At 48.7% G+C, this 20,819-nt stretch overlaps 7 protein-coding genes across 7 annotated transcripts; 2 read left to right on the plus strand and 5 right to left on the minus strand.

Moving 5' to 3' along the window:
• Positions 1-903: 903 nt before the first annotated feature.
• BKA55DRAFT_501012 (uncharacterized protein) lies at positions 904-3,211 on the plus strand (the record flags this gene model as incomplete). The annotated part of the gene is made up of 3 exons (XM_046186788.1): positions 904-934; positions 1,006-2,478; positions 2,535-3,211. The coding sequence occupies 3 exons, from the start codon at positions 904-906 to the stop codon at positions 3,209-3,211; spliced, it is 2,181 nt and encodes a 726-aa protein (XP_046054547.1).
• Positions 3,212-3,609: 398 nt separating this feature from the next.
• Positions 3,610-5,062, minus strand: BKA55DRAFT_553116 (Frag1/DRAM/Sfk1 family-domain-containing protein). The gene is made up of 3 exons (XM_046191498.1): positions 4,768-5,062; positions 4,273-4,720; positions 3,610-4,219 (listed from the first exon to the last, which is right to left on the minus strand). The coding sequence occupies exons 1-3, from the start codon at positions 4,795-4,797 to the stop codon at positions 3,846-3,848; spliced, it is 852 nt and encodes a 283-aa protein (XP_046054548.1). The 5' UTR covers positions 4,798-5,062; the 3' UTR covers positions 3,610-3,845.
• An 885-nt stretch (positions 5,063-5,947) lies between these two features.
• On the minus strand, positions 5,948-7,200 carry BKA55DRAFT_684013 (uncharacterized protein; the record flags this gene model as incomplete). Its single annotated transcript, XM_046198578.1, has 4 exons — positions 5,948-6,451; positions 6,502-6,618; positions 6,674-6,802; positions 6,856-7,200. The coding sequence occupies 4 exons, from the start codon at positions 7,198-7,200 to the stop codon at positions 5,948-5,950; spliced, it is 1,095 nt and encodes a 364-aa protein (XP_046054549.1).
• A 1,083-nt stretch (positions 7,201-8,283) lies between these two features.
• BKA55DRAFT_533539 (kinase-like domain-containing protein) lies at positions 8,284-9,574 on the plus strand (the record flags this gene model as incomplete). Its single annotated transcript, XM_046189486.1, has 2 exons — positions 8,284-8,506; positions 8,556-9,574. The coding sequence occupies 2 exons, from the start codon at positions 8,284-8,286 to the stop codon at positions 9,572-9,574; spliced, it is 1,242 nt and encodes a 413-aa protein (XP_046054550.1).
• Positions 9,575-9,873: 299 nt separating this feature from the next.
• On the minus strand, positions 9,874-12,702 carry BKA55DRAFT_533540 (exocyst complex component Sec10-like protein; the record flags this gene model as incomplete). The annotated part of the gene is made up of 2 exons (XM_046189487.1): positions 9,874-12,548; positions 12,606-12,702. The coding sequence occupies 2 exons, from the start codon at positions 12,700-12,702 to the stop codon at positions 9,874-9,876; spliced, it is 2,772 nt and encodes a 923-aa protein (XP_046054551.1).
• Positions 12,703-13,252: 550 nt separating this feature from the next.
• Positions 13,253-15,336, minus strand: BKA55DRAFT_150280 (Aspartate/glutamate/uridylate kinase). Its single transcript, XM_046184940.1, has 4 exons — positions 15,088-15,336; positions 14,677-15,004; positions 13,701-14,619; positions 13,253-13,649 (listed from the first exon to the last, which is right to left on the minus strand). The coding sequence occupies exons 1-4, from the start codon at positions 15,201-15,203 to the stop codon at positions 13,552-13,554; spliced, it is 1,461 nt and encodes a 486-aa protein (XP_046054552.1). The 5' UTR covers positions 15,204-15,336; the 3' UTR covers positions 13,253-13,551.
• A 1,830-nt stretch (positions 15,337-17,166) lies between these two features.
• BKA55DRAFT_533542 (RFX DNA-binding domain-containing protein) lies at positions 17,167-19,622 on the minus strand (the record flags this gene model as incomplete). Its single annotated transcript, XM_046189488.1, has 3 exons — positions 17,167-18,700; positions 18,751-19,044; positions 19,099-19,622. The coding sequence occupies 3 exons, from the start codon at positions 19,620-19,622 to the stop codon at positions 17,167-17,169; spliced, it is 2,352 nt and encodes a 783-aa protein (XP_046054553.1).
• Positions 19,623-20,819: the final 1,197 nt, after the last annotated feature.

Genomic DNA, 20,819 nt, shown 5'->3' on the forward strand with positions numbered 1-20,819 from the left:
AAGACAGGGGATGCTCAGAGACAGCTGTATTTGGTAACTCTCCACTGTACGTGACGGAGTTGCCCATACCGAAGAACCAACAATCAAAGCTGAATATCATGAGACAATCTGAATACTGTGCTCCTTCCGACTAACACTAGCCACTAGCGTCTGCACCTGAGATCATCGCCAAGGACTAAGTGACGTCACAACTAGCACTATCTGGGGTAGCGTATCGCAGGTCCGGGAAAGGAAAGAGCTACGGCAACGACCCTGACGTATGTATCCCATGTGTAGGAGAGAGGTAAGGAAGGAAAGCACCGCACCGTCCGTCTTGTCTCGGGGCCAACGAACGAACGACGCCATTTGAGTGAGGGCGCCACGAAGACGAGGGTCTCCTTTGATAGCATCATCATCATCGTCTTAGTGAATAAATCTTGCTTTCACCCATATTTTACTCTATTCTTTCCCTTCTGTTTCTTCACGATTGAGAGACAACACCAAATACACGGCTAATACCTACGCGAATCCTATCTCCATACAGTGTCGTCACTCAGCATTTATCCTATCTGTTTCAATATTCCCTGCAAAGAGACAATTCATTCGTCTCCACCATTGAAGTAATTCCACCTCAAGACGAGCATCCGGCATACCCATGTTCGACATAGAAACAGTCTATTAATATTAACTACATACGACATTACAACCGCCAAGAGCCTTGGAAATCAATACAAACATATTGTCACAAGGACCTGGCCCTGTCGAGAGCTTATCACCACGCCCGGCGCATCGCGACTAATCTATTTCTTCGCATCGTATTCCATTGAAGTCTCACCCATCCGAGGCTCCAATACGAAGGGCTGAGCCAGCACCCTTCTGACGTCCCTTATACCGATGCCCACCAGCGCATCCCAGCAGCCAACCATGATCCAGTCACAGCCGGCAGCGGCTCCAGGTATGTACCGGCATCCTAGCATATTCGTCATCCGCCCGCGCATGGCCCAGGTCTTTTCTGACAATACATAGTGGTCAACAACTCGGGTCGTCTCAAATACGCAGATCCTCGAGATCTCCCTAGCTATCCTTCCGCCGGTCTTCGTCCTGACGGTGCTGCTGCAAGTGCCGCTGCTTCACTTGGATGGTCTAATCAAAAACCTATCGAACTCTGGAAACCTGACAAAACCTCATCCGCATCCGCTGCTGCCGCTCTAGCCAAAGATTATAAGATGGCTCCAGCATGGGAACCAACATCCAACTCTGCTGGCCACAAAGCCGCACTTCTAGCTGTTGGCTCTGCTAATGCTGCATTAAACCAATCCCCAAGCCAGCGCAAGTCACACGAAGGATGGGGAAATTCTGCTGCTACTCAAGCATTCAACACGAATCGAGCCAACTCAATGCGACGGCTCGACCCAAGAGCATCTGATACTTCACTGCAAGGACAAAAGTCTCTGGCCGCAGCCAAAGGTGCCATGTCAACTACTAGACGGCGAGCTAAATCTACGCCATCAGCACCAGACACTCGTGCTCCATCATCCCCTCAGACTAATACACGACCCGATGCGCTCAGCGGAGCCGCTCTTGCTCACAAAGCAAGCCTGAGGGCCAAGCCAACAACAGAAAACGCTGGTGCGGTGCCAGTCACTACCATGACTCGCAACATGTTTACGTCTAATCCGCCAGTCAAACCGGAGGTGGATGAACGACAAAACAATGAGCAACTCCATGCATCAGCGGTTGCGATGGCCCGGAAAATGTATTCACATCAGCAAAAGATTATCGATGAAGCCAAGGAAACCCACGGGCAAGGTTCTGATGCGCCCCAGCCAAAACCATACATTAATCTCCAGGACGCTGCGTACAAACAAGCACAAGAACGACTGGCGAAGCTTGAACAGGAACATCAAAAGAACAGAGACTACCAATCTTACTATGGAAATGAGTCGTCACCTAGACGGCGGTTTACGCTGACGTCCAAGCTGCGTCGTCGCTCTTCCAGCGACGGTGACCTCGACGATAGACAACAATCCGAAAGAATTCGGCAGCAGATGTCGCTTTTCTCTAACAAGCTTTCAGAAGTCGATCAGAAGAAGCGACAGGATGATCGCAACGCACTTCTTGCTGCGGCACAACGCAATGTGAAGGCCCGACTGCAAGGTATGGATGAAAAGGTCTATCACGAAACTGGCCAGGTCAACCCAACTCTGATGAGTGAGTGGGAGCTTAAGGCTCATCAGTTGGCGAGTGCTAGTCACGAAACCCGGAATGCAAACAAGGGCAAAATCGACATTGGAGGTGGCAGGTTCATGGATCCTCACGATATAGACGCCATCGCAGTCAAAAGAATGCAGCCCCTTTTGGATGACATTAACGAGAAGGCTGAAGTTGAGCGCGAGCGACTTGCTACACTCAAGATGGAAGAGGAAGCAAGAAAAGCTGAGCAGGAGAAGCAAAAGGCGCGCGACCGCGAAATTAAAGACATCACAAAGAAGCTCAAGGGTATGTCCACAGCAAAAATACTCATTTGCACTGAGCCTGACTAATTTCTTTCATAGACCAAGAGAAGCAGGAGTACAAGGCCAAGAAGGCTGAGGAGAAGGCAGCACGAGCCGAAGAGCGACGCCAGGCCAAGGAGGAGAAGCAACGGTCTAGGGGTAACACAGCTGTCTCTGGCGAAGAAGCTGTTGATGATGGTGCGAGCACAAGAAGCGAAGAGGCTGTCTCACCTCCTATTGTTGCGCCGAATGAGTCGAGTGCGCCTGGCGCCCCAGCAGCGATTGACACAGAAGCTGGCACAACTGAAAGGGGCCGAAGAAAGCTCAGCGATGCGGCATCACCAACTTCCAAGGTCAAGGGATGGATCAAGAACCGGTTTTCACGAGGCAAATCTCTTGGAGAAAAAGATCGTGAAAGCCAAGGTGACAAGAGAAGCAGTTTTATTGGCGGAGCCGCTCTCCGGGATACCGATGCAAATGAAAGTTCAACAAGCCTGGACAACCGGGCTACGAGCATGCGAGATGTCGCCCTTGCCGGTCGCAGCGCAAACGCTGAGCCAAGCGACCAAGAACGGGATGTGCTGCATGATTCGCGCGGCATCAGCCCTGTGAGCAGTCTAAGTGAAGACGAGGCTGTTCCCGCCATTACTCCTCCCCCAGCAATTAAAGACCCTGCTGAGAGGAAGAGTCAAAGTCCTTCACGGGACTCAAGATTCAGAGAGATGATGGACAACTAAGCCAGTTTTGTCATAAGACAGGAGTTTGGAAAGGTTCACAATTGGAGGCATAATGATGGGATGGGTTTGGAATACGTCTGGCGCATAGATTGGACTACCGTGTATCTATAAAGCGTCATTGGTTTTTCACAGCAGGATTATAGCAATTGGTGAAGTTGAAAGGGTTGTGTTACTATTGGTGTGGTTACTTGGTCTTTCTTGAGCTATGACGCATTACACGTACGGAACTGTCGGATGAACATCACGACTATGACATGTACAGACATTTTGATGAAACAAGGCAGGATAAAGGTTGGCAATGCAATGTACTTCACAAGAATTCAAAGATGACGGAGATTAAGGTTTAGAGTATTATGGTGGCATTGTTTAATTTATTTCTAATCAATATACACGAGGTAGTTCATCTTGAAGTTCATCTATCTGATAGTTCGTGTACAAGAGCATGATGTAAGCCATACAAGACAGTCCTGTAAACGAGCCAGTTCTCGCTCGATCCAAACGCCAGGCAAAGAAAGAAACGGGGAATCATTCCGACATTATTCCATAGAGCATAAAGTTTCATATGTAAAGGTTACAAACGTGAGTTTAATTTGTTGTGTTGTAATGGGTAAAGTATGTGATATATGCAGCCTGTCTAGAAGTCTCTGGGAGGCACACGGTTACCGCTCTGCGCCATCTCGACATCGGTACGGCCGTTTGCGGGTGCATCAAAATTATTGCGCGACCCGTTACTGGGACTTCTCGAATCAGAGAGAGCAGAAGGTATGTAATAAGACTTTTGGTACCTTGCGTCAGGGCTCTTTGTGCGAACGGCAGGGTAGAGGTCGATGACGAAGGAGACGGCGTAGAATGTGAAGATTAAGGATATGACCCATTCGAGGATCGCGGCGGCGTTTCGCTTCTTGACGCGGCTGCACACGCCAAAGGCGATGATGAGGAAGAGCTCGACGAGGATGAAGGTGAGCTTCACCCAGAAAGACCTGCGAAGGATACGATGCTCGCGGTAGTCTGAAGGTTTGGTCAATAGAGTTCATATGGCGGTTGAAAAGGTAAAGACTCACTGATTCCAAGGCGTTGATACTCCCAGCAGATAAAGACAGCAGAGATCAAATAGCCTCCAATAAAGAGCGCCAGAAACGTGTTGTGCAGTCTGCTATACTTGCCGGTCTTGAAGATAGAAAGACAGATGAGTCCCACGGTTCCAACAGTCGCAAAGGCGATAGAGAGACCGCTGAGGATCTTCTCCATGAGTGTAGTGTTGGGCACAAGACGACCCCGATGTCGCAGCCATCGCTCCGACAAGAATGCAGCGTCGAGAAAGATGGAAGTCAAGACACAGCCGACGATGAAGAGAGGTTGGAGACGATCGGCGCCGACATTGGAGATGTAGGCGATGTCGGAGTGAATCGATTGCGTGGGATATCGACGACCATGTTGATTAACTTGCCATTCGAGGAGAAGACCGAGAAGCATTCCAAGCCAGACGAGGCCTGAGATGACTGGGAACCACTGGAGATGTTAGCATGTTTCCTCTCAAATACTTGTGATAAACATACCCAGTAAGAAAAGATGCCTTTCACAGCCATTGTATAATTTTATATGGCGACTCTATGATGTGATGTGATGATGTTACTGTAAACTTGGTGTTTTGTAAAACTGGTGATACGGGCAACTCTTGAGAGTCGACCCAAATAAGGCAGTGACAGCACCTGACCTAAAACTTGCTTGGCAGGGACAAAGGAATGAAATAAACAGAATAGATACGAAAAGAGAGGAAAAGAAACAGGGGGAGGGTATTATATTCCCGTCTCTTGGTAATTATATTATGGGTCTGCGTTACGTATTGCAACTTCGGGGTTTTCGATCTTAATAATTCCAAGCTTTTTTTCTCTCTCGGCCGGGCCTAACGTGACAGGCCCTTTAACTCCAGTTTCTCGATGATCACCACTAAATACTCCACGGCCGAAGATCTTTCGGGTCCTCGGACGTGTCCGCGGTTCCTAAAGTCCGGGATATTTTACGGCATCCCATCTTTAAGGCGGTGCTCATCACATCAGCCTTGTTACAGCGGAAAAGAGCCAAGAATGGCTGTGGTTACTCTTTAATGACTTGGCATTGACGCGGCGTTACAGGGGGTTACGCGGCAGTCAATCGCACTTACAGTGGCGTAGAAGGGAAAAAGAATCACTAACTAATACGAAAGGGGTAATTATTCTTCAGCTGTTAGAGACAGAGAATCATAGAATGGAATTAATCGAATGACATCATCCCATTTGTTTACATGATTACATCACAATCTTCGCTTACAAAGTTAGTCTGTCACTGCCCAAAACAAGCCTCAGCCAACGACGTTGTTCAGTGGAGACACTAAGGAATTAAGGGGGGGGGGGGGGGGGCTCACTGTAAGGTAACTAAGCTAATCCTTGCATGAATCATGAGCTGAAGCAGGGCTCTTACATTGTAACCTTGGACCTTACTCGAGCAACCAATCACCCTCAACGAGTAACATTCACTACAACTCAACAGCCAAAGCAACTTCAACACAAATTTCAGTTTTATTTATAATCAAATCAACTCTTCATTCTCCCGCAGATGTTCTGTTCTTCTGTTCTCTAACTTTGCCTGCGGCAGCATCGCCACTTTCGTGTACGTCTGTTGAAGCGCCATCTTCCACAGCATTTTCTCCTCCCGCGGCGTTCGAGCTTGTCATATGTTTCATAGTTACTAAACTGAATATCAGTGATCGTTCTTGTCAGAAGAGATAGGATCCCTGTCGTTGAAACGAACCTCATCGTGATGATGGTGGGGATCCTCGTGCTCATGGTCATACTTATGCTCATGGTCCGGATCTTTATCCTCATGCTTGTGCTCGTAGTGATGCTCATCCTCGTGCTTGTGGCCATGCTTATGTCCATGGTAGTGACCATGTCTGTGGAGGTGGCCATGTCCGTGGCCGTGCTTGTGGCCATGCTTGTGCCCGTGGTGATGGTTGTGGTAGTGCTTGTGCACCTTCTTGCGCTTGTGCTCTCCATCACCCTCGGAATCCTCCTTCCCGTGGGTCTTATCCAGCGAGGCCCCGTCCTTGAAGTTCTCGCCTGTGATCAAAGGAGTGTAGGGGAACTTTTCAAAGGCCGCCTGGACACTGCCTTTGGTAGAGCCATCGTTGGCACCCTGCTTGGACATGATGATCTTGAGGCTCTTCTTGCACTCAACGCGGCGACCGATCTCATAAGTCAAGGCCTAGCCAAGGTCAGTATGTCTCATTTTCTCTCATCTCAAGGGCAACTCACATAGTTGGAAACACGAAGACTGTTGATGGCAGTGAGGACAGGTCGTTCAACCTCACCATCCAGAGGCTTGCTCTGGTGCTTCAAGAGCTTGAGGAGGCGGATCAGAGCATCGGCATACTAGAGCAGTGTCAGCACAGTAACCCCTGAAGAAGAACCCTTTGGTGGAACTTACATGAAGGTAGCAGCCAACGACAGGAGAGTCGTTTCCACAGCTGAAGCACTTCTTAAGAGTGGTGCTGTCAATGTACTTGTCAAAGGCATCCAGCCCGTGCTCAAGGAGGTAGATCCGGCGAACAATTTTCTTTCATCCCGTGTTAGTCATGCCAGGGTTATGGGTTCAACAGAGTAACTCACATGCCAACAGTGCGCATCATTGCCGCAGTCATAGGTCTGGACAGCATGAATAAGCTCCTCGACGTCCTTGGTGGCATAGTGGAAAAGCTTGCAAGTCTTATGCTCAGTGAGGACAGCGCAAGGCTTGATGGGATGCTTGTGCTTGGTAATGTGGACATGCTCATGGGGATGGAGATGCTTGTGCTTATGCCTGTGGTCCTTGTGATGGTGCTTGACCAAGTCAGGATCATGGTGATCATGGTCCTTGTGGTCATGATGCTTAATCTCGAAGGGATCGTCTGGGATAGCAAGGCCCACGGCGGCTGGGACTGCGCAGAACGCAATGAAGGGCAGAGAGAGCCTCATGTTGGGGTCTCTGCAACAGATTTACAAAGAGTGGAAATAGTGTTAAGGGGATGCAACGAAAGTGAAGAACGACACCGAGAAAGACAGAACAGATCAAGGATCAGAACAGTCTTAAATAACCATCATAGCTCGTGTTTGTCGTATCATGTCAGAGAGTCTGGCGAGTTCAAAGAATCATCGACCTATGTTTCCCAAGCCACGATGGTGAACTCTTTAGCCATCGGATGCACAAGCATACTGACAACCGATGAGTAGCTCGATGATACATACAAGCAATGACAGGTTAAATATCTCATACCATCAGGTCAATATTACCACCATCCTACGGTTCTCAAAGCCTCATACTCATCACTATCAGACATTTTGGAAGGATGCCTTAAATCTCTGGCCCTCGAAAGATCCCCCTCACGAGGCGTCCGAATAGGCGTGATCGTGGATTGTCAAAGGGTTGCCAAAACCGCCGAGATACAACTCCGTTACTGTAGCACCGTCGCGTCTTTTACACTCAAAGGCACCATGATTTCCTTGTCTTCACCATGGCGAGCAACTTTGCTCCAGTAGAAGGCACTTGACACAACTATTATGCTTTCAAGGAGGCCACAAGGTGAGAATAGTACCGCCGGTTGCTGTGTGCATCACTCAAAGTCAATCGACGCGGTTAAAAGTCTGACGATTCGCGTTTCCTTCGTGTTCTTAACACAGGAGATGATAATAAGCAGAAGGTGATGTTTGTTCTTGGATGTCTAAGTCGAAGGATGGAGTACGTACCTCAGATCTTCAGAAGCACGGGCAGTGGAGGTTATCGGTATGATCAACTCCGATATTCCGATCTCGAATTAGCGATAACGATAAGCTCTTCAAGCTTCCTAAAGTCTCAACGGGCTACTCAGCTTCATTCAACTTCACTAAACTTCAACGCTCGAGTCAAACTTTGGGCATATTAACGTTCCAGTCACTCATTAATAGGCATATAGCCTCTATAGGCCTCGTGCACACAGCGAGGCCTTCCAACACCATACAGCTGGCCGTTCCAGCTCCTCGACCACTATCCACAATCCTCTTTGTTCACCATCAACATCAAACATGGCGCTCTCACCAGTCGTAACACATACCGTTGAAGCAGCGCAACCGCAAAGCCTCGGACGCGCAATCTCTTCACCTCTAAAGAACGTCACATCGCAAACATCTTCCTCTAATGGCACGCCTATGCCTCCTGTCACTTCAGCGCCTGCGCCGACGAGTATTCCTACGACACTCGATCTTGCGGAGCAGATGAACGATGAGGAGAAGCGCAAATACGTCAAGGGTATGGTTACAGCATTAGACATCTGAAGTGTTGCTCTAACAATGTCTAGGCAAGAAGCTCGGTGAAGGTACATACGCCGTTGTCTTCCTAGGTCATTTGCGCTCAAGGCCCACCACTCTCGTCGCTATCAAGAAGATCAAGGTCCAGAAAGAATACGACGAGGGCATGGCCCCCGACGCCGTCCGCGAATTGAAGCACCTCCAGGAGCTCTCCCACCCAAACATCATCTCTCTCCTTTCCGTATTCTCCTCCAAAGATCAGAACCTCAACCTCGTCCTTGAGTACCTTCCCCGTGGCGATCTAGAAATGCTTATTCGCGATACCGAGTCCGTACGCTACGGTGCCGCAGATATCAAGACGTGGATGGGCATGCTCACCCGCGCCGTTTGGTTCTGCCACGAAAACTTTGTCCTCCATCGTGATATCAAGCCAAACAACTTGTTGATCGCTGAGGACGGCGAAGTCAAGCTTGCTGATTTTGGTCTTGCGCGAAGCTTCGCTGATCCTCATCAACTCATGTCCTCGCGCGTCATCACCCGCTGGTACCGACCTCCTGAGCTGCTCTTCGACGCAAAGCATTACAGCGGTGCTGTTGATGTCTGGTCTGTTGGAACTGTGTTCGCTGAGCTCATTATGCGTGCGCCCTATCTTCCCGGTAATACAGACCTTGACCAAGTTCGGCTTGTCTGCGAACTTGTCGGTACTCCCACCGACGACAACTGGCCTGGTGTCACGAAGCTTCCCGGTTATGCTGTCCCTGGACAACACCCGGTTCGTGGAAAGGACTGGTATGAAATGCGCTTCGGTACTGTTGGGTCTGACGGTGTGGACCTACTAATGAAGACACTCATTCTTGACCCCAAGAAGCGCATCACTTCCCGTGGTATGCTTGAGCATCCTTGGTGGCACTCTGAACCCAAGCCTACTCGCAAGCAAGATCTGCCTCGAAAGGGTGGCGCAGGGGCTGATGACAAGATGGGCGCTGATCTAAAGCGACGGCCAGGCGTGATTGACGATGACAGGGGCTCAAAGGTTGCACGCAAACTTGATTTTGGCGGCATGAAATAGACATGGGGAGACGGGGCGTAGAGAGAAATTTTAATGAACATATGACATATAATTCAGGTGAGCATTCTTTGGCGTTTAGATATATACAGAATAACGAGAGGAATACGCAACAAGTCGTAAAGGACCTGGCTTGCTCAAAATGGAACATTTTGTAAGATACTCAGATCCCTTTCATCCTCATAACTTTGAAACCACCCATATGTGTCTCCTAACCAAACGCTCGCTCTCAGCATATCTTCGTAATATTGACGTTTCGATTTCGTAAGTATATCCAAACAACCAAATTCTATTCTATTTACTCACATCAGCACACACTCAAGCCCATACATTGCTCTCTCGACACTTTTTCTGACTTGATACCAGTCCGCCCTTCTCTGCGCATACTCGTAGACTTCTTCAGCACGGAAAATGCCACCAAAGCGATCGCCATCTGCGATGACTGTGGCCATCTCACGCGCATGTCGGGGGTCAATAAGGAAGATTTGGCTTAGCTCACGAAGAGCAGCAAAGTAGGCGAGCAGATCAGGGTTGCGCAGCGTGCGGATGTACTCATAATAGATGTTCATATCAGCAATGAGAGTAATCGCGCCCTCGGTACTGATACGTTGTCGTTTGAGGTGTTTGCAGATAGCTGTGAAGAGACGAAGGCCAACCTCGCCATTGAATACATCGAGCATCGACTTATCTGTTGTACCAACAAGCATTTTTGTGTGCGATGAGACGAGTTCAACGATACGCTTCGCTGTGGCTGTTGGGCCAATATCAGGCTCTGCAGCGGGCACAACAGGCTTCTCGACGGTGTTAGAGCTGCCGCCAAACCCAGACCCGAAGGCAGAGGACGATGTAGCCGCTGAGGGATCAATTGGGTTGTAGTCTGTGGGTGGTTGAGTTGTTCCCTGGAGATACTCAACCTCGTCCATCAGGACATCGATACCCTTGTTCAGGCCGGCCGCAACACTCTCGTCAAGCATTTGTTCAAACTTCTTCTTGGCCAGGCCTGCTGGGTCCAAGAAATCGTTGCGGTCAGCAATTTTCGGGGTGGCAAGTTGCTGCTCATAGAAAACGTCAATCATCTGTGAGATAAGATCACCGACATTGACAAGCTCGATGAAAGTAACAAGAGGTGCCACGCCCGCTTTGTTATGATCGTTAACCTCTCGCGGGTTATAGTGTGAGAGGTGGTCGACAGCCATATCAAAGCCCGTCTTGACATGCTTCTGTCCCAAAATGCGCAGCAACACCACAAATATTGTCGCACACTGCTCTCGAGCTTCTCCACCAGCTTGTCCACCGAGACTAATGAAAACTGAAGCACGTCCCAGGCTGGTTTTGGCAGCGTGCACCAAGTTGAGCGCCACCTCAATGCTAAAAAGTGACTTAATACCCTCAAGCTTCGATGCCATGATTGCAGCCTTGGCTGCGAGCTCGTCCGTTGGAGCCTGAGCAGGCAACGGCGTCCTTTGACCATCGAGTGCCAAACTGGGCGTCTCAGGTCGCGAGGGCTGCGGTGTAAGTGTTCCAGAGCCATTTAGCTCCTTTGGCGCCGACGATGTAGGCTTCGATGATGCGGGCTTGTTTGTTGCAAAAGGGGACCCCATCGGAAAGCTGGGTAGCACAGTAACAGGCATCATAACGACCTTCTTGAAAGAGCTCAAAAAGTCCTTCTTGTCAGCCGAACGATTGATGTTTGACATATAGAACGACTCTAGGGTCGAGTCTTGCTCAGAAAGCTTCTTCTCCCAGCTTGCCACTTCTGTCTCAGCATGATTTGTGAAGAAGTCTAGCTCAGCTTGGAGGTATAAGTCGAGATGCGGCTCAAAGACACGCAGTGAAAGCTCCTTTGCCATCTCCTTGACGTCTCGCTTCGACCCTTCAGGGGGTGTAAGAGACTGGAAGAAAAGCATTGTCTGCTCAAAAACGCCGGACACGGCTTTCAAATAAGCTTCCATGCTACGTTCATGTGCCTCATCAAACAGTGGTGTGGAATACTCCATGATGATATCCTCCCTGACCTTTTCCACAAATATCCAGAATACATGTTCAGGATTAGGGAAGATGCGTTGCATCACTGAGGCCTGCTCATTGACTTTGGTAAGCAGCTTCTCGAAGAACAGCCGTGAAGGTTCGAGTATGATGCTTTCGTCCTGTGTCGCTTGGTTGAGACAGTCCATCGCGTTCACCACCAATAACTCATCATCGTTGAATATGGGGTGCTTATGCACGAAGAGATCTATTCCCCCCGTGGCGCCATCAAGTGTGTGTAGGACGTGTGCATAGCGATGCATTCGTCCGTCAACATCCCAGAATTCGTAGCCTTGCTCAAACTCTCGCAGAACAGCACTCTCGAATATCCCCATCATTGATGAGAGCTTCTCCTCTCGCTCCTGGCATCCAGTCGACCAATCGCTATGGGCGAACCTCTTAAGATTTGCGAGCATTTGCGCTTGTTTCTCCGGGTCGCGAAAGGCTTGGAAGACAATAGGGTCTGCATGAGACCTCGCCTTCACCAGGTCAAAGTAAAAAGGAGCCAGGGCGCCGTATATCTTTCCATACTCGTGCCTCGCGCCACCCCGAATACTCCGTGCTTTTTTGAAGACATCCAGATATGCTGCCGGATCTTCAGCGGGGTTTGTTGAAGCCCCCACCGCCATCGTCTCGAAACCATCACGAATATCTGCCACGGCGCGATTCTTGGCCTCCTCTAATGAGGCATCGAATAGCGTTGTTGTTGTAGGTTGCGTAGGGCCTGCAATCCCTTTTGCTTGTTTTGCAGCTACATTTGCACTTTCTCGCCTTCGTCGCACTGCCTCTTCGAATCGACGACGAGCCTCGACTTCATCCCAACAATCCATGCTCTTTAATCTTGAGACCCATCTTGTGTCATCGTATACCATATCTCGCATGCGGTGTGATGCGCGGGCAAAGCGCAGTTGATCGGCGACTGGCAAATAATCGAGAATCGTCACCAGAATCTCTGAAATGTCATGTTAGTCGTAGGCGCTCAGCATTGCGAACATGGTATCTTGCATACCCGCTGGAAGACTGGCTTTCGTGTCGAGCATCTCGGTCGCCTTCAGGGTGCTAAGGATGCTGCCACGGTTGGCAGCACCCGTTTTGGACCTATACATGATTGGAGAGGTATATCTATCGCGATTTCGGTCGTTTCTATATTATTTCGTGCTTGGAGATACCCTCTGGGTAGATTATATCCTCGTATTCGCTGTTCAACGATTGTCTCATCTGCGATGCCATGGGCCGTCCTTCAATCCGTTCATTTAGATGTTCTGGTCTAGCATGTGGCGGCAAGACTCTCCGTATGTAGTGACACCGACATTGGAAGATTACTCGAGCTTCGGGACTGTCGATTAGGTCTTATTTATCGTATTTTCGTGATTTTCGTAATGTTTATAACTCACGGCGAGTCAGTTGTAAGAATAAAAATAATTGTTGGGCTGGGTCATGTTATATCTTGAGAATGGAAGCTGGTGGTCGGACCGTGGTTAGCTCTAACAGGGGAAGTTGCAGTCCACACGCAGGTGCCCCGCATCAACGACGAAGTTGAAGTGGCATTTGAGCTTACCCTGTATCTCCAAAGTTTAGAATACCTATTTTTAAGGTATACTTCATGGGATATCTTCTCAACCCAAATAATTAATACTAGGCTTCTCATACTTCGTGCGTAAACTTAGTAAAAGCCTCTTTTTAATGTTGCCTCTAACAGTCTATGCATGAGAGTGATCGTTGAAATTCCCTTCTGAAACAATAGTTGATATAAATATGCCGCCTTTCCAATGCTATACATCCATCATGCCAACTCTAACCCAAATTTTTACCAGCAAAACTCCAAGAACACCTTTGAATGACATAGTCAAACACATTCCAGAAGGGAAGTAACTATACAAAAACTCAAGTCCGTAAGGATACCCCTACCAACTCCCATCGCATGCGAATGCCATCTATATCATGCTCCTATATGTTCACTCAAGGAATGTGAAGAGATGTGTATGCAACACATTCATAGCCCGAGTAGCATCTCGTGCACTTATCACGCAAGAGATGTTAATCTCACTGGCACCTGTTCAACTTTGTTAGTAAAATCATTATCCAAGATGAGGATCATACATACCCTGTGAGATCATCTCGAGGTTGACATTGTGTTCACCCAGAGTAGAAAACATGCGACCTGCAATACCGACCATGTTCTTCATCTCAGCACCCACCAGGCTCAGAATGGCCATGTCGTTGAGCACGCTCACATCACCACACTCGGCAAGCTCCTTGGTAGCCTTGCCAAAAGCTTCGACCTGCTGACTGCTCGAGTGGATAGCCATAGAGACGTGGACCTCGGACGTAGAGATGAGATCAACCGAGATGGAGTAAGTGTCCAAGATAGAAAAGACTCGAGCGAAAAACCCGTGCGAAATCGATCTCTTATTCGAATGCACATTGATAACGCTGATATGGTCTTTGATGGTGACGGCTGTAGGTCGCTTTGGCTTCTTGTGCTCTGCCTCAGGTTTGGGAGAGTCGCGTTTAAGTTGATGGCTGGCCGAGAGAATACGATCAGGAACGACAATGGTGCCATTGCCGCGAGGGTTCTTAACATTCTTGATACGAATAGGGATCGGCGGTTCAGCACGAATGACTTGGTCCATAGTGAGGTGGTGAATAACCTCTGAGCCATAAAACGTCAACTCGGCTGCTTCGGAGGGCGTGATGGATGAGAGAAGGCGTGCGGTGGGCACCTTGGAGGGATCGGCTGAGAAGATACCATCAACCTCCTTCCAGACCTGAAGTTCCTCAGCCTTGACGCCCACGGCGCAGAGGGCGGCACAAAGATCAGTGTAGCCCCGACCGATGTCACCGTCGATGAGACTGCCAGGAACGTTGCCAAAGAAACCAGTGACGACAGGAACGCGGCTCTCACAGGCGGCGATCTTGCGGGTGAAAGCCTCCGAGGCGGTGCGGTAGAACTTGTCGTCGAGTCTCTCGGTAGCATCATAGTGGAATGAGTCGCAAAGATCGACATATTCAGACTCAACGCCCTGATTAGTGTTAGTGTATGAACTCACATAAATATAAGTAAATAGCGTATCACTCACCTTATCCTGCAAAAGAGCCGCCATAAAGCGACAGCTCAATTTCTCACCGAAACTGATAACACGATCCTTTGCTCTTGAGTTGATCTCAAGGTTAAATCGCTTTGCAGCCACGATATACTCGACCAGCTCTTGACACTCATCCTTGATAGTCTGAATGAGTTTTCCACGTAGAGAAGGATCTTGAATATAGGCCTCAGCAGCAAAGACGTGATCGTTGCAGATATCGAGCATCAAACCGCGAGCCTGCTCAACCAATTCATTCTGCTGCTCTTCATCAACGCACATGGCGGCGCCGACACCTCTGAGCTTGCCATAGACGGCCAGTAGTCTGTTGTGCCATTAGTACTCAGATCATGCCAATTGACGTTACAGAGAGTCTCTATATATAGAGGCATGAGAGCATAGACATACCGACTGGTGGTTCCTTCAGCTTTCTTGCCCGTGCTTCTAGCAGAGCAAACGACGATGACTCTATTTTGAGACAAGCTGGCTCTATTGGCGGGGTCAGTTACAGTCAGACAAGCCATTTCTAAGTCATTTCTCTCTCTTCTTCCCTTCCCATATTCAAACTCTTCGGGGTAATATCATACCTGACAATATCTGTAGCAATCTGAACATCTTGGTTAGTAACGTGTATAAAAACCACAAAATAATGCCTCTCCGAAGCTCAACGGGGGAACAACAAACCTTGTCCGGAAACTTGCCCACGCTTGTGCCGCCGAATTTTTGAACGATCCAGCCGAGAGACGGCGAATTGCTATGCGAGAGACTTCCCATGTTTGCTTTTTCTTTGATGTTCAAAATCAAGTGTCAGAGATTCAAGTTTCCCAAAACGTGGATCCCCCGTTTTTTACTCTATTCCCCCAAAGTAAGGCTGATTCAGAGAAAGTTAATGGTGGTGGAGTTCCTTTTTTTTTCGGCTGAGTAACAACGAGGGAAAAAAAATTGAGCTCAGTTGAGGCACTAATAAAGTACCGACCGATCTTTTATTGAGGCACTGTACCCACGTACAAGCGCCGAATCAACTCCGGAATTCTTGAATTAGTACCCTCAAGGTCAAGGGATAAAAGATTTGAGATTTAATATGATATGATTTGTAGAATGCGATGGTGCAGTCGATGAATTGAATCAAAATGAAGTGCGAAGAGGCGTGAAGCCAAGATGGATGGATGAGAGATCGACAACGATAGTATGCAATTGACGTATTATCGAATACTGAAACCAGTACCAAATTGCAATGTCCTAAACAAAGATGAGAGTAGATTTGATGTTGACAGAGTGACAGACGGACGGTTTGAGGCTCTGAATGCGAATATCCAGTATTAAAGACTGGATATGAAATCAATTGTCCGGGAACGGAGCTCGAGTTTCAAGATGATTAAATGCGGCAAAGAATAACGCCAGCAGAATGGAGTCACGTATGTATACATGAAGTTTCAAGAGTCAAAAACCACAAATTACGACGAGAATATTATTTATATATGGCTCAGGGTGTAGCATCATACTCTTGGGCTCTAGAGTCAGTCTTTGAGAACAAGACCGAAGTTGCCTCCGAAATAACAGCTCATACAAGGGTGCTCCCTCTCTCATATTCACTGTATGGTATGACTCGACCTTGCTACAGGTTCCGTCTTCGGCTTTGTCCTTCATTAGACACGTTTAGGTTAAGCTCACTAAAGATTCATGACCCCCACTCCGCTAATGCTTAAACTCCACTCAAGCAAGCTACCCCGCCAGGGACGACTTATCACTCACTTACACAGTCATCAACAGTCATTGTACGTAGAGCTCAGAGTGACTTGTCATGTAGCAAAAGCACAACATGCACTTTATGCAAGGGTCTGATCTATAATTTGACGAATGGAATCGAGGATAACGCAGTCCAATCTTTCTCTTGGCCAATCAGAGCTTAAACGCAAGCTTCATAACTCTCATAGAAAACTTGCATAGGGTAATCAAAAGACTTTAATCCCGAGAAAGAATGGCACGTCATTTATGTATTCATAACAAATGTGTGCTCATTATTCTATAAACAGAAACCTCACCTACGAAGGAACAGGGGGATAATACGAAATGAGCCAAAAGCCTACGAACAGTATATTTGACGCTGTGGTAAAATCAACCCCTCCCAATGGTACTCATGGTGCGCCTTTGCCAAACCCTACACCATTTATACTCAAAAACTCCAGAACCAAACCTTTCAGCTAATGTGTACACAGAAACAACCCCAATCCTCTATCTCCCAGGCTTGTATTGCCGGGTTGGCCAAGCTCAGCGCCCTTCACTTCCCACTTCTGCCTCTAGGCCATCATCATGTCGTCGTTCCATCGTCCCATCATGTCTGGCAATTAGGAGACCCTCCTCTGGGAAACACTGACAACTGTATTAATTTAAATCACCCAAGGGTATAATCGATATCCCAATCCCGAAACGCCAATCCCTGTGTCAAGTCGACACATACACGGGCCTTTCGGCCTTACTTGAAACCTTTCAAAGCTCGTCAACAGCGAACTCTGCCCCTTCCAATAGGGCATGCTCCTGGTTGTCTGTGCCCGTGAAGCCAAACTTGTCCATGGGAAAGTCTTCCTCGGGCGTCCTAATACCGATTCCGCTATCGTCGTGGACATCGCCCCCACTCATACCCATCGAGTTCTGGTTAGGTTTGTTGGCGGGGGGAAAAGGGGCACGTTCCCCTTGGTTTTGCGATGAGTTGTTCAGGTTGAATTCGTCACTGCCGCTGCTGAATCGGGAGGTTTGTCGGCTTGTGTCTTTTGCTGCTTGGGGTGGCGTGGGCGTTGTTGACCATGTTGTCTGGCTCCTTTTTTGCTTCATGAACCCTCCCTCCTCCACCATAAAGCAGACCAGTTCATCTATCCATGTTTTGGTCACCCACCATGAACTGAAGCTCTTACCCTGGTTCATGGTGAGATCTCGCATCACAGCAGTTCCGATTCTCTCGACACACAGCATGATGTCGCTCGCTGAGGCGTAAGGAAACCTGGTTGGCAGACTGTTGAGGAATGTAACCCAGCGGTCCAGCTGATACGACTCGCCCTTTTCACCAGACGCTTCCGCGCCACCATCAGCATCACTATCCGCTGGTCGACCTTTGCGTGACAAAACATCTCCATATATAGTAAGGCATTCCACCTCCCAAGGCACGTCTGCGGGATCAACGAGATCTCGAATCTCGTTAAGCAGAAGATTCACAACATCGTCCATACCCCGAGTAGGAACACATTCGGCAATCTTTCGAGGCCGAATCGTCGTGATCCAGTCGATATACATCTGATTGCGCTGCTCACGGGACGACAGAAAATTAGCAGCAGCGTGAGCTGTCAAGTTGACTCTCAACGCGCGGTCGATAAGTCCAACAAAGAGTGCCGCAGGTCCTTCCTTAGCACGAATTACATGCTGTGGCTGGCCTTGGAAAGACTCTCGAATATGCATCACCAGCCTGTCCGAAATGGACCTAAAAATATCCAACACATACTTAGGAACAACCTGAAGTTTCAAACCAGATACAATGCTCATCATACGCTGGTAGAGGATGAAATCACACTCCTCAATCCAAGGAGCCAAGGCTGGGTTCCCAAATAGTTTTAACACAGGCATGGTGAGGGTCCCTTGAAAAGCACCATAAAGATGGAAGAAAGTCTTCTCTTTACAGAACCGGATACAATCGACTAGTGATGTGCAGTGAGCGCGATACAATGCGAATAGAGATTTGGCAGCGTCGGGGTCGGTGCCTTGAGGGAGGTAAGGCTCGAGGTTAGGAAGAATAAGAGGTTCCTCAGGGTCAACAGGGCCCTCGGATTCGGGACAAAAGCAGAGTTCGAGTTGAGTCTTTGTTGTGCTGGAGCTGAGGTGGGCAATATTCGCAATCTGAGGCTGGTTGTAGATGCTACGTGACTCGAAGCCCGACTTTTGCAATACTGGGACAGGGTTGGCCTCAGTGCTGCCAATCTGAGGGGACGGCAGGGCACCTTGGCTCAAACTGATAGTCGTTTGTGAAGGAAGAGTGCTAATTTTGTTAGCAGGCATATACGAATTATGGTCAGGGATAAAGCTAACTTGAAGCTTTGAGTGAAGGCCGGAGGTTCTGGGAGAGCGCGAGTTGGTTGCACTGAAGGTTCCCTAACCTCGGCCTGGTCCTCTTTGAGTGTGAAGTTCACATAATGATATTTGGACTCTCCACGAACACCGAGTCGTCGTGTCTTTAGGCCAGGAAACAACACCCTAACAAGCTTCCCGAAGCTAGCAGGATTAAGTACGGTGATTCTTTCGGTAGCGCATCTTGACGCGTAGTTGGCGTATACTCGTCCTCGGGGAACGGAACCCTTGCCCCTTTCACAAACCCCATGGATCCTATGGGACGATTAGCATGCCTGTTGCAAATATGGTAAACATTTCACGACATACCAGAGCATTGCAAACACCTGTCGCGTCCGCTCTGAGTTGGGACCTCGTTCATTTCCATGAAGCTCGCTCGCAACGTCAGGAAGGCTGCGATGCTCGTTGGCTTTGAATAGAGCTCTCATTTCAATCTCGTTGTTTGCACTTGATCTATTGGACGCAGGCTTTGGGGCTCCAATCATTCCCGCAAAGGAGTTCTCGTCATTATCGTCCCTTTCCATCATTTGGCTATCTCCCTCGGTGAAGCTGGCATGGCTGCTATACTGCTCAGCGGGTAACGGATGCCGTTGCATGGGGTGTTTTGGTTGTTGGTATTGCATCTGGTGGCCCATTGGTGCACTCATCGAAGCATCCATTGAGTACTCCTGGCTTGCTTGGAGCTGCTGAGCCATCATAATATCCTCTGCTGACATTTGAGGCGTGTTCATGTCCTTAACCTGGGCATGGTTATGGACATGTGCATTTGGGTGCACTTGACTATTTGGATGAACCTGTCCATGCTGGGCCGGTATCCATTGTCCGTTGTACATGTCTGAAGCGTCGGCAAAGCCAGGCTGCTCTAAGCTATTGAGTGAAGCTGTTGAAGCACGGGATAACGGTCGTCGTGTCGATCTAATGGCGGCGCGGGTGGTTGGACCTTGAGCTTGATTCTGGTCTGTAATGTCCACTGAATTAAATTTGTCAACAGACGGAGGCTTTATGGTTTTGCATGAATAAGATGAGGGGAGGTTATGCTTTAGCAGCGAAGTTAAAGCTTGTTATGTTGTGTTGTGTTTAGACTTTTTGAGTGTCGCGTCGGTAATGGAAGCATCAAGCAGGAGATGAGGTTGTTTGGGTATGGGGTTGTCGGGGAAGAAAAACAAGGGAGAAAGTAAACTTACTGTTATGCTCCATACTTAATTGAGGTACGAGACGAGACTGGGCTGGACTGGAGTGAACCGGCCGGGACTGACTGGGCTGGGACTTTGTGTTGATTTGGTTGACGGAAGAGAGGAATTTGTGGGCGGGCTAAACAACAAACATTGGCTGGGCTGGGGTGTTCGGATGCGCCGACGTCAATAACAATGAAACTCGAGGGTGGAAAAGGGACCTCAAAAGAGTCGCGAGAAAAGAAAAACGACCAGCAGAAGCTGAATAGAAAGAAACTCGTTTCAAAGATGCCGCGCAAGGAGCTACTCGGGTACAGTTTTGGCACGGCGCTGAGGGTAACAATTCGTCGTTCCTGGAGCTGTTGTTGTCCTTGTTTTGTCGTTGCGAGGTCAACGAGAAATGGATAGTCGGTGGTTCAGTTCAGTTAGGTAATCTTCTTCAGAGGCAGAGCGGGGACGATATCCACTTGTTCTATTGGCTTGTCTCACTCGACTCTCATTGGAAGGGGTTATCCTACTGGAGGCGCGAGTCCGGTAAATTAGCCGAAATTCCTGTTATGATGAGAAACGAGATTTGACTGGCTGCGAATCATTGCTTCTTTCACGATGCACTCGATCTGTGTTTTGAGGCTTGAAGCTGCTATGCCCTCCCCGGCCAAAGGTGCTCACCGCGAGAACTCGGATGCGTTCTCAGTTATGGAGGAAATCACGGTTGCCCTTAACAGCCCATGATCGTCCATTGCAACGTGAATGGTCGTCGATAGAGACTGGTTCAACCTGGATCCAAGTCCTTGGCAGAGATTCAGTTGTCCAGGAGAGATGTGAGATGTGAAGCACATGCTCTGCGTATAATATGTG

Source organism: Fusarium redolens (assembly GCF_020744475.1).
Source record: "Fusarium redolens strain MPI-CAGE-AT-0023 chromosome Unknown BKA55scaffold_2, whole genome shotgun sequence".
NCBI classification, from domain to species: Eukaryota; Fungi; Ascomycota; class Sordariomycetes; order Hypocreales; family Nectriaceae; genus Fusarium; species Fusarium redolens.

Coding starts and splice junctions, on each gene's coding strand:
- BKA55DRAFT_553116 (XM_046191498.1), bottom strand. CDS start 4,797: ATGGCTGTGAAAGGCATCTTTTCTTACTGG. Junction 4,721..4,767: donor AAGGCATCTTTTCTTACTGG/GTATGTTTATCA, acceptor TAACATCTCCAG/TGGTTCCCAGTCATCTCAGG. Junction 4,220..4,272: donor GTATCAACGCCTTGGAATCA/GTGAGTCTTTAC, acceptor CCAAACCTTCAG/ACTACCGCGAGCATCGTATC.
- BKA55DRAFT_150280 (XM_046184940.1), bottom strand. CDS start 15,203: ATGGCTTGTCTGACTGTAACTGACCCCGCCAATAGAGCCAGCTTGTCT. Junction 14,620..14,676: donor CGGCTCTTTTGCAGGATAAG/GTGAGTGATACG, acceptor AACACTAATCAG/GGCGTTGAGTCTGAATATGT. Junction 13,650..13,700: donor CCTCGAGATGATCTCACAGG/GTATGTATGATC, acceptor AAAGTTGAACAG/GTGCCAGTGAGATTAACATC.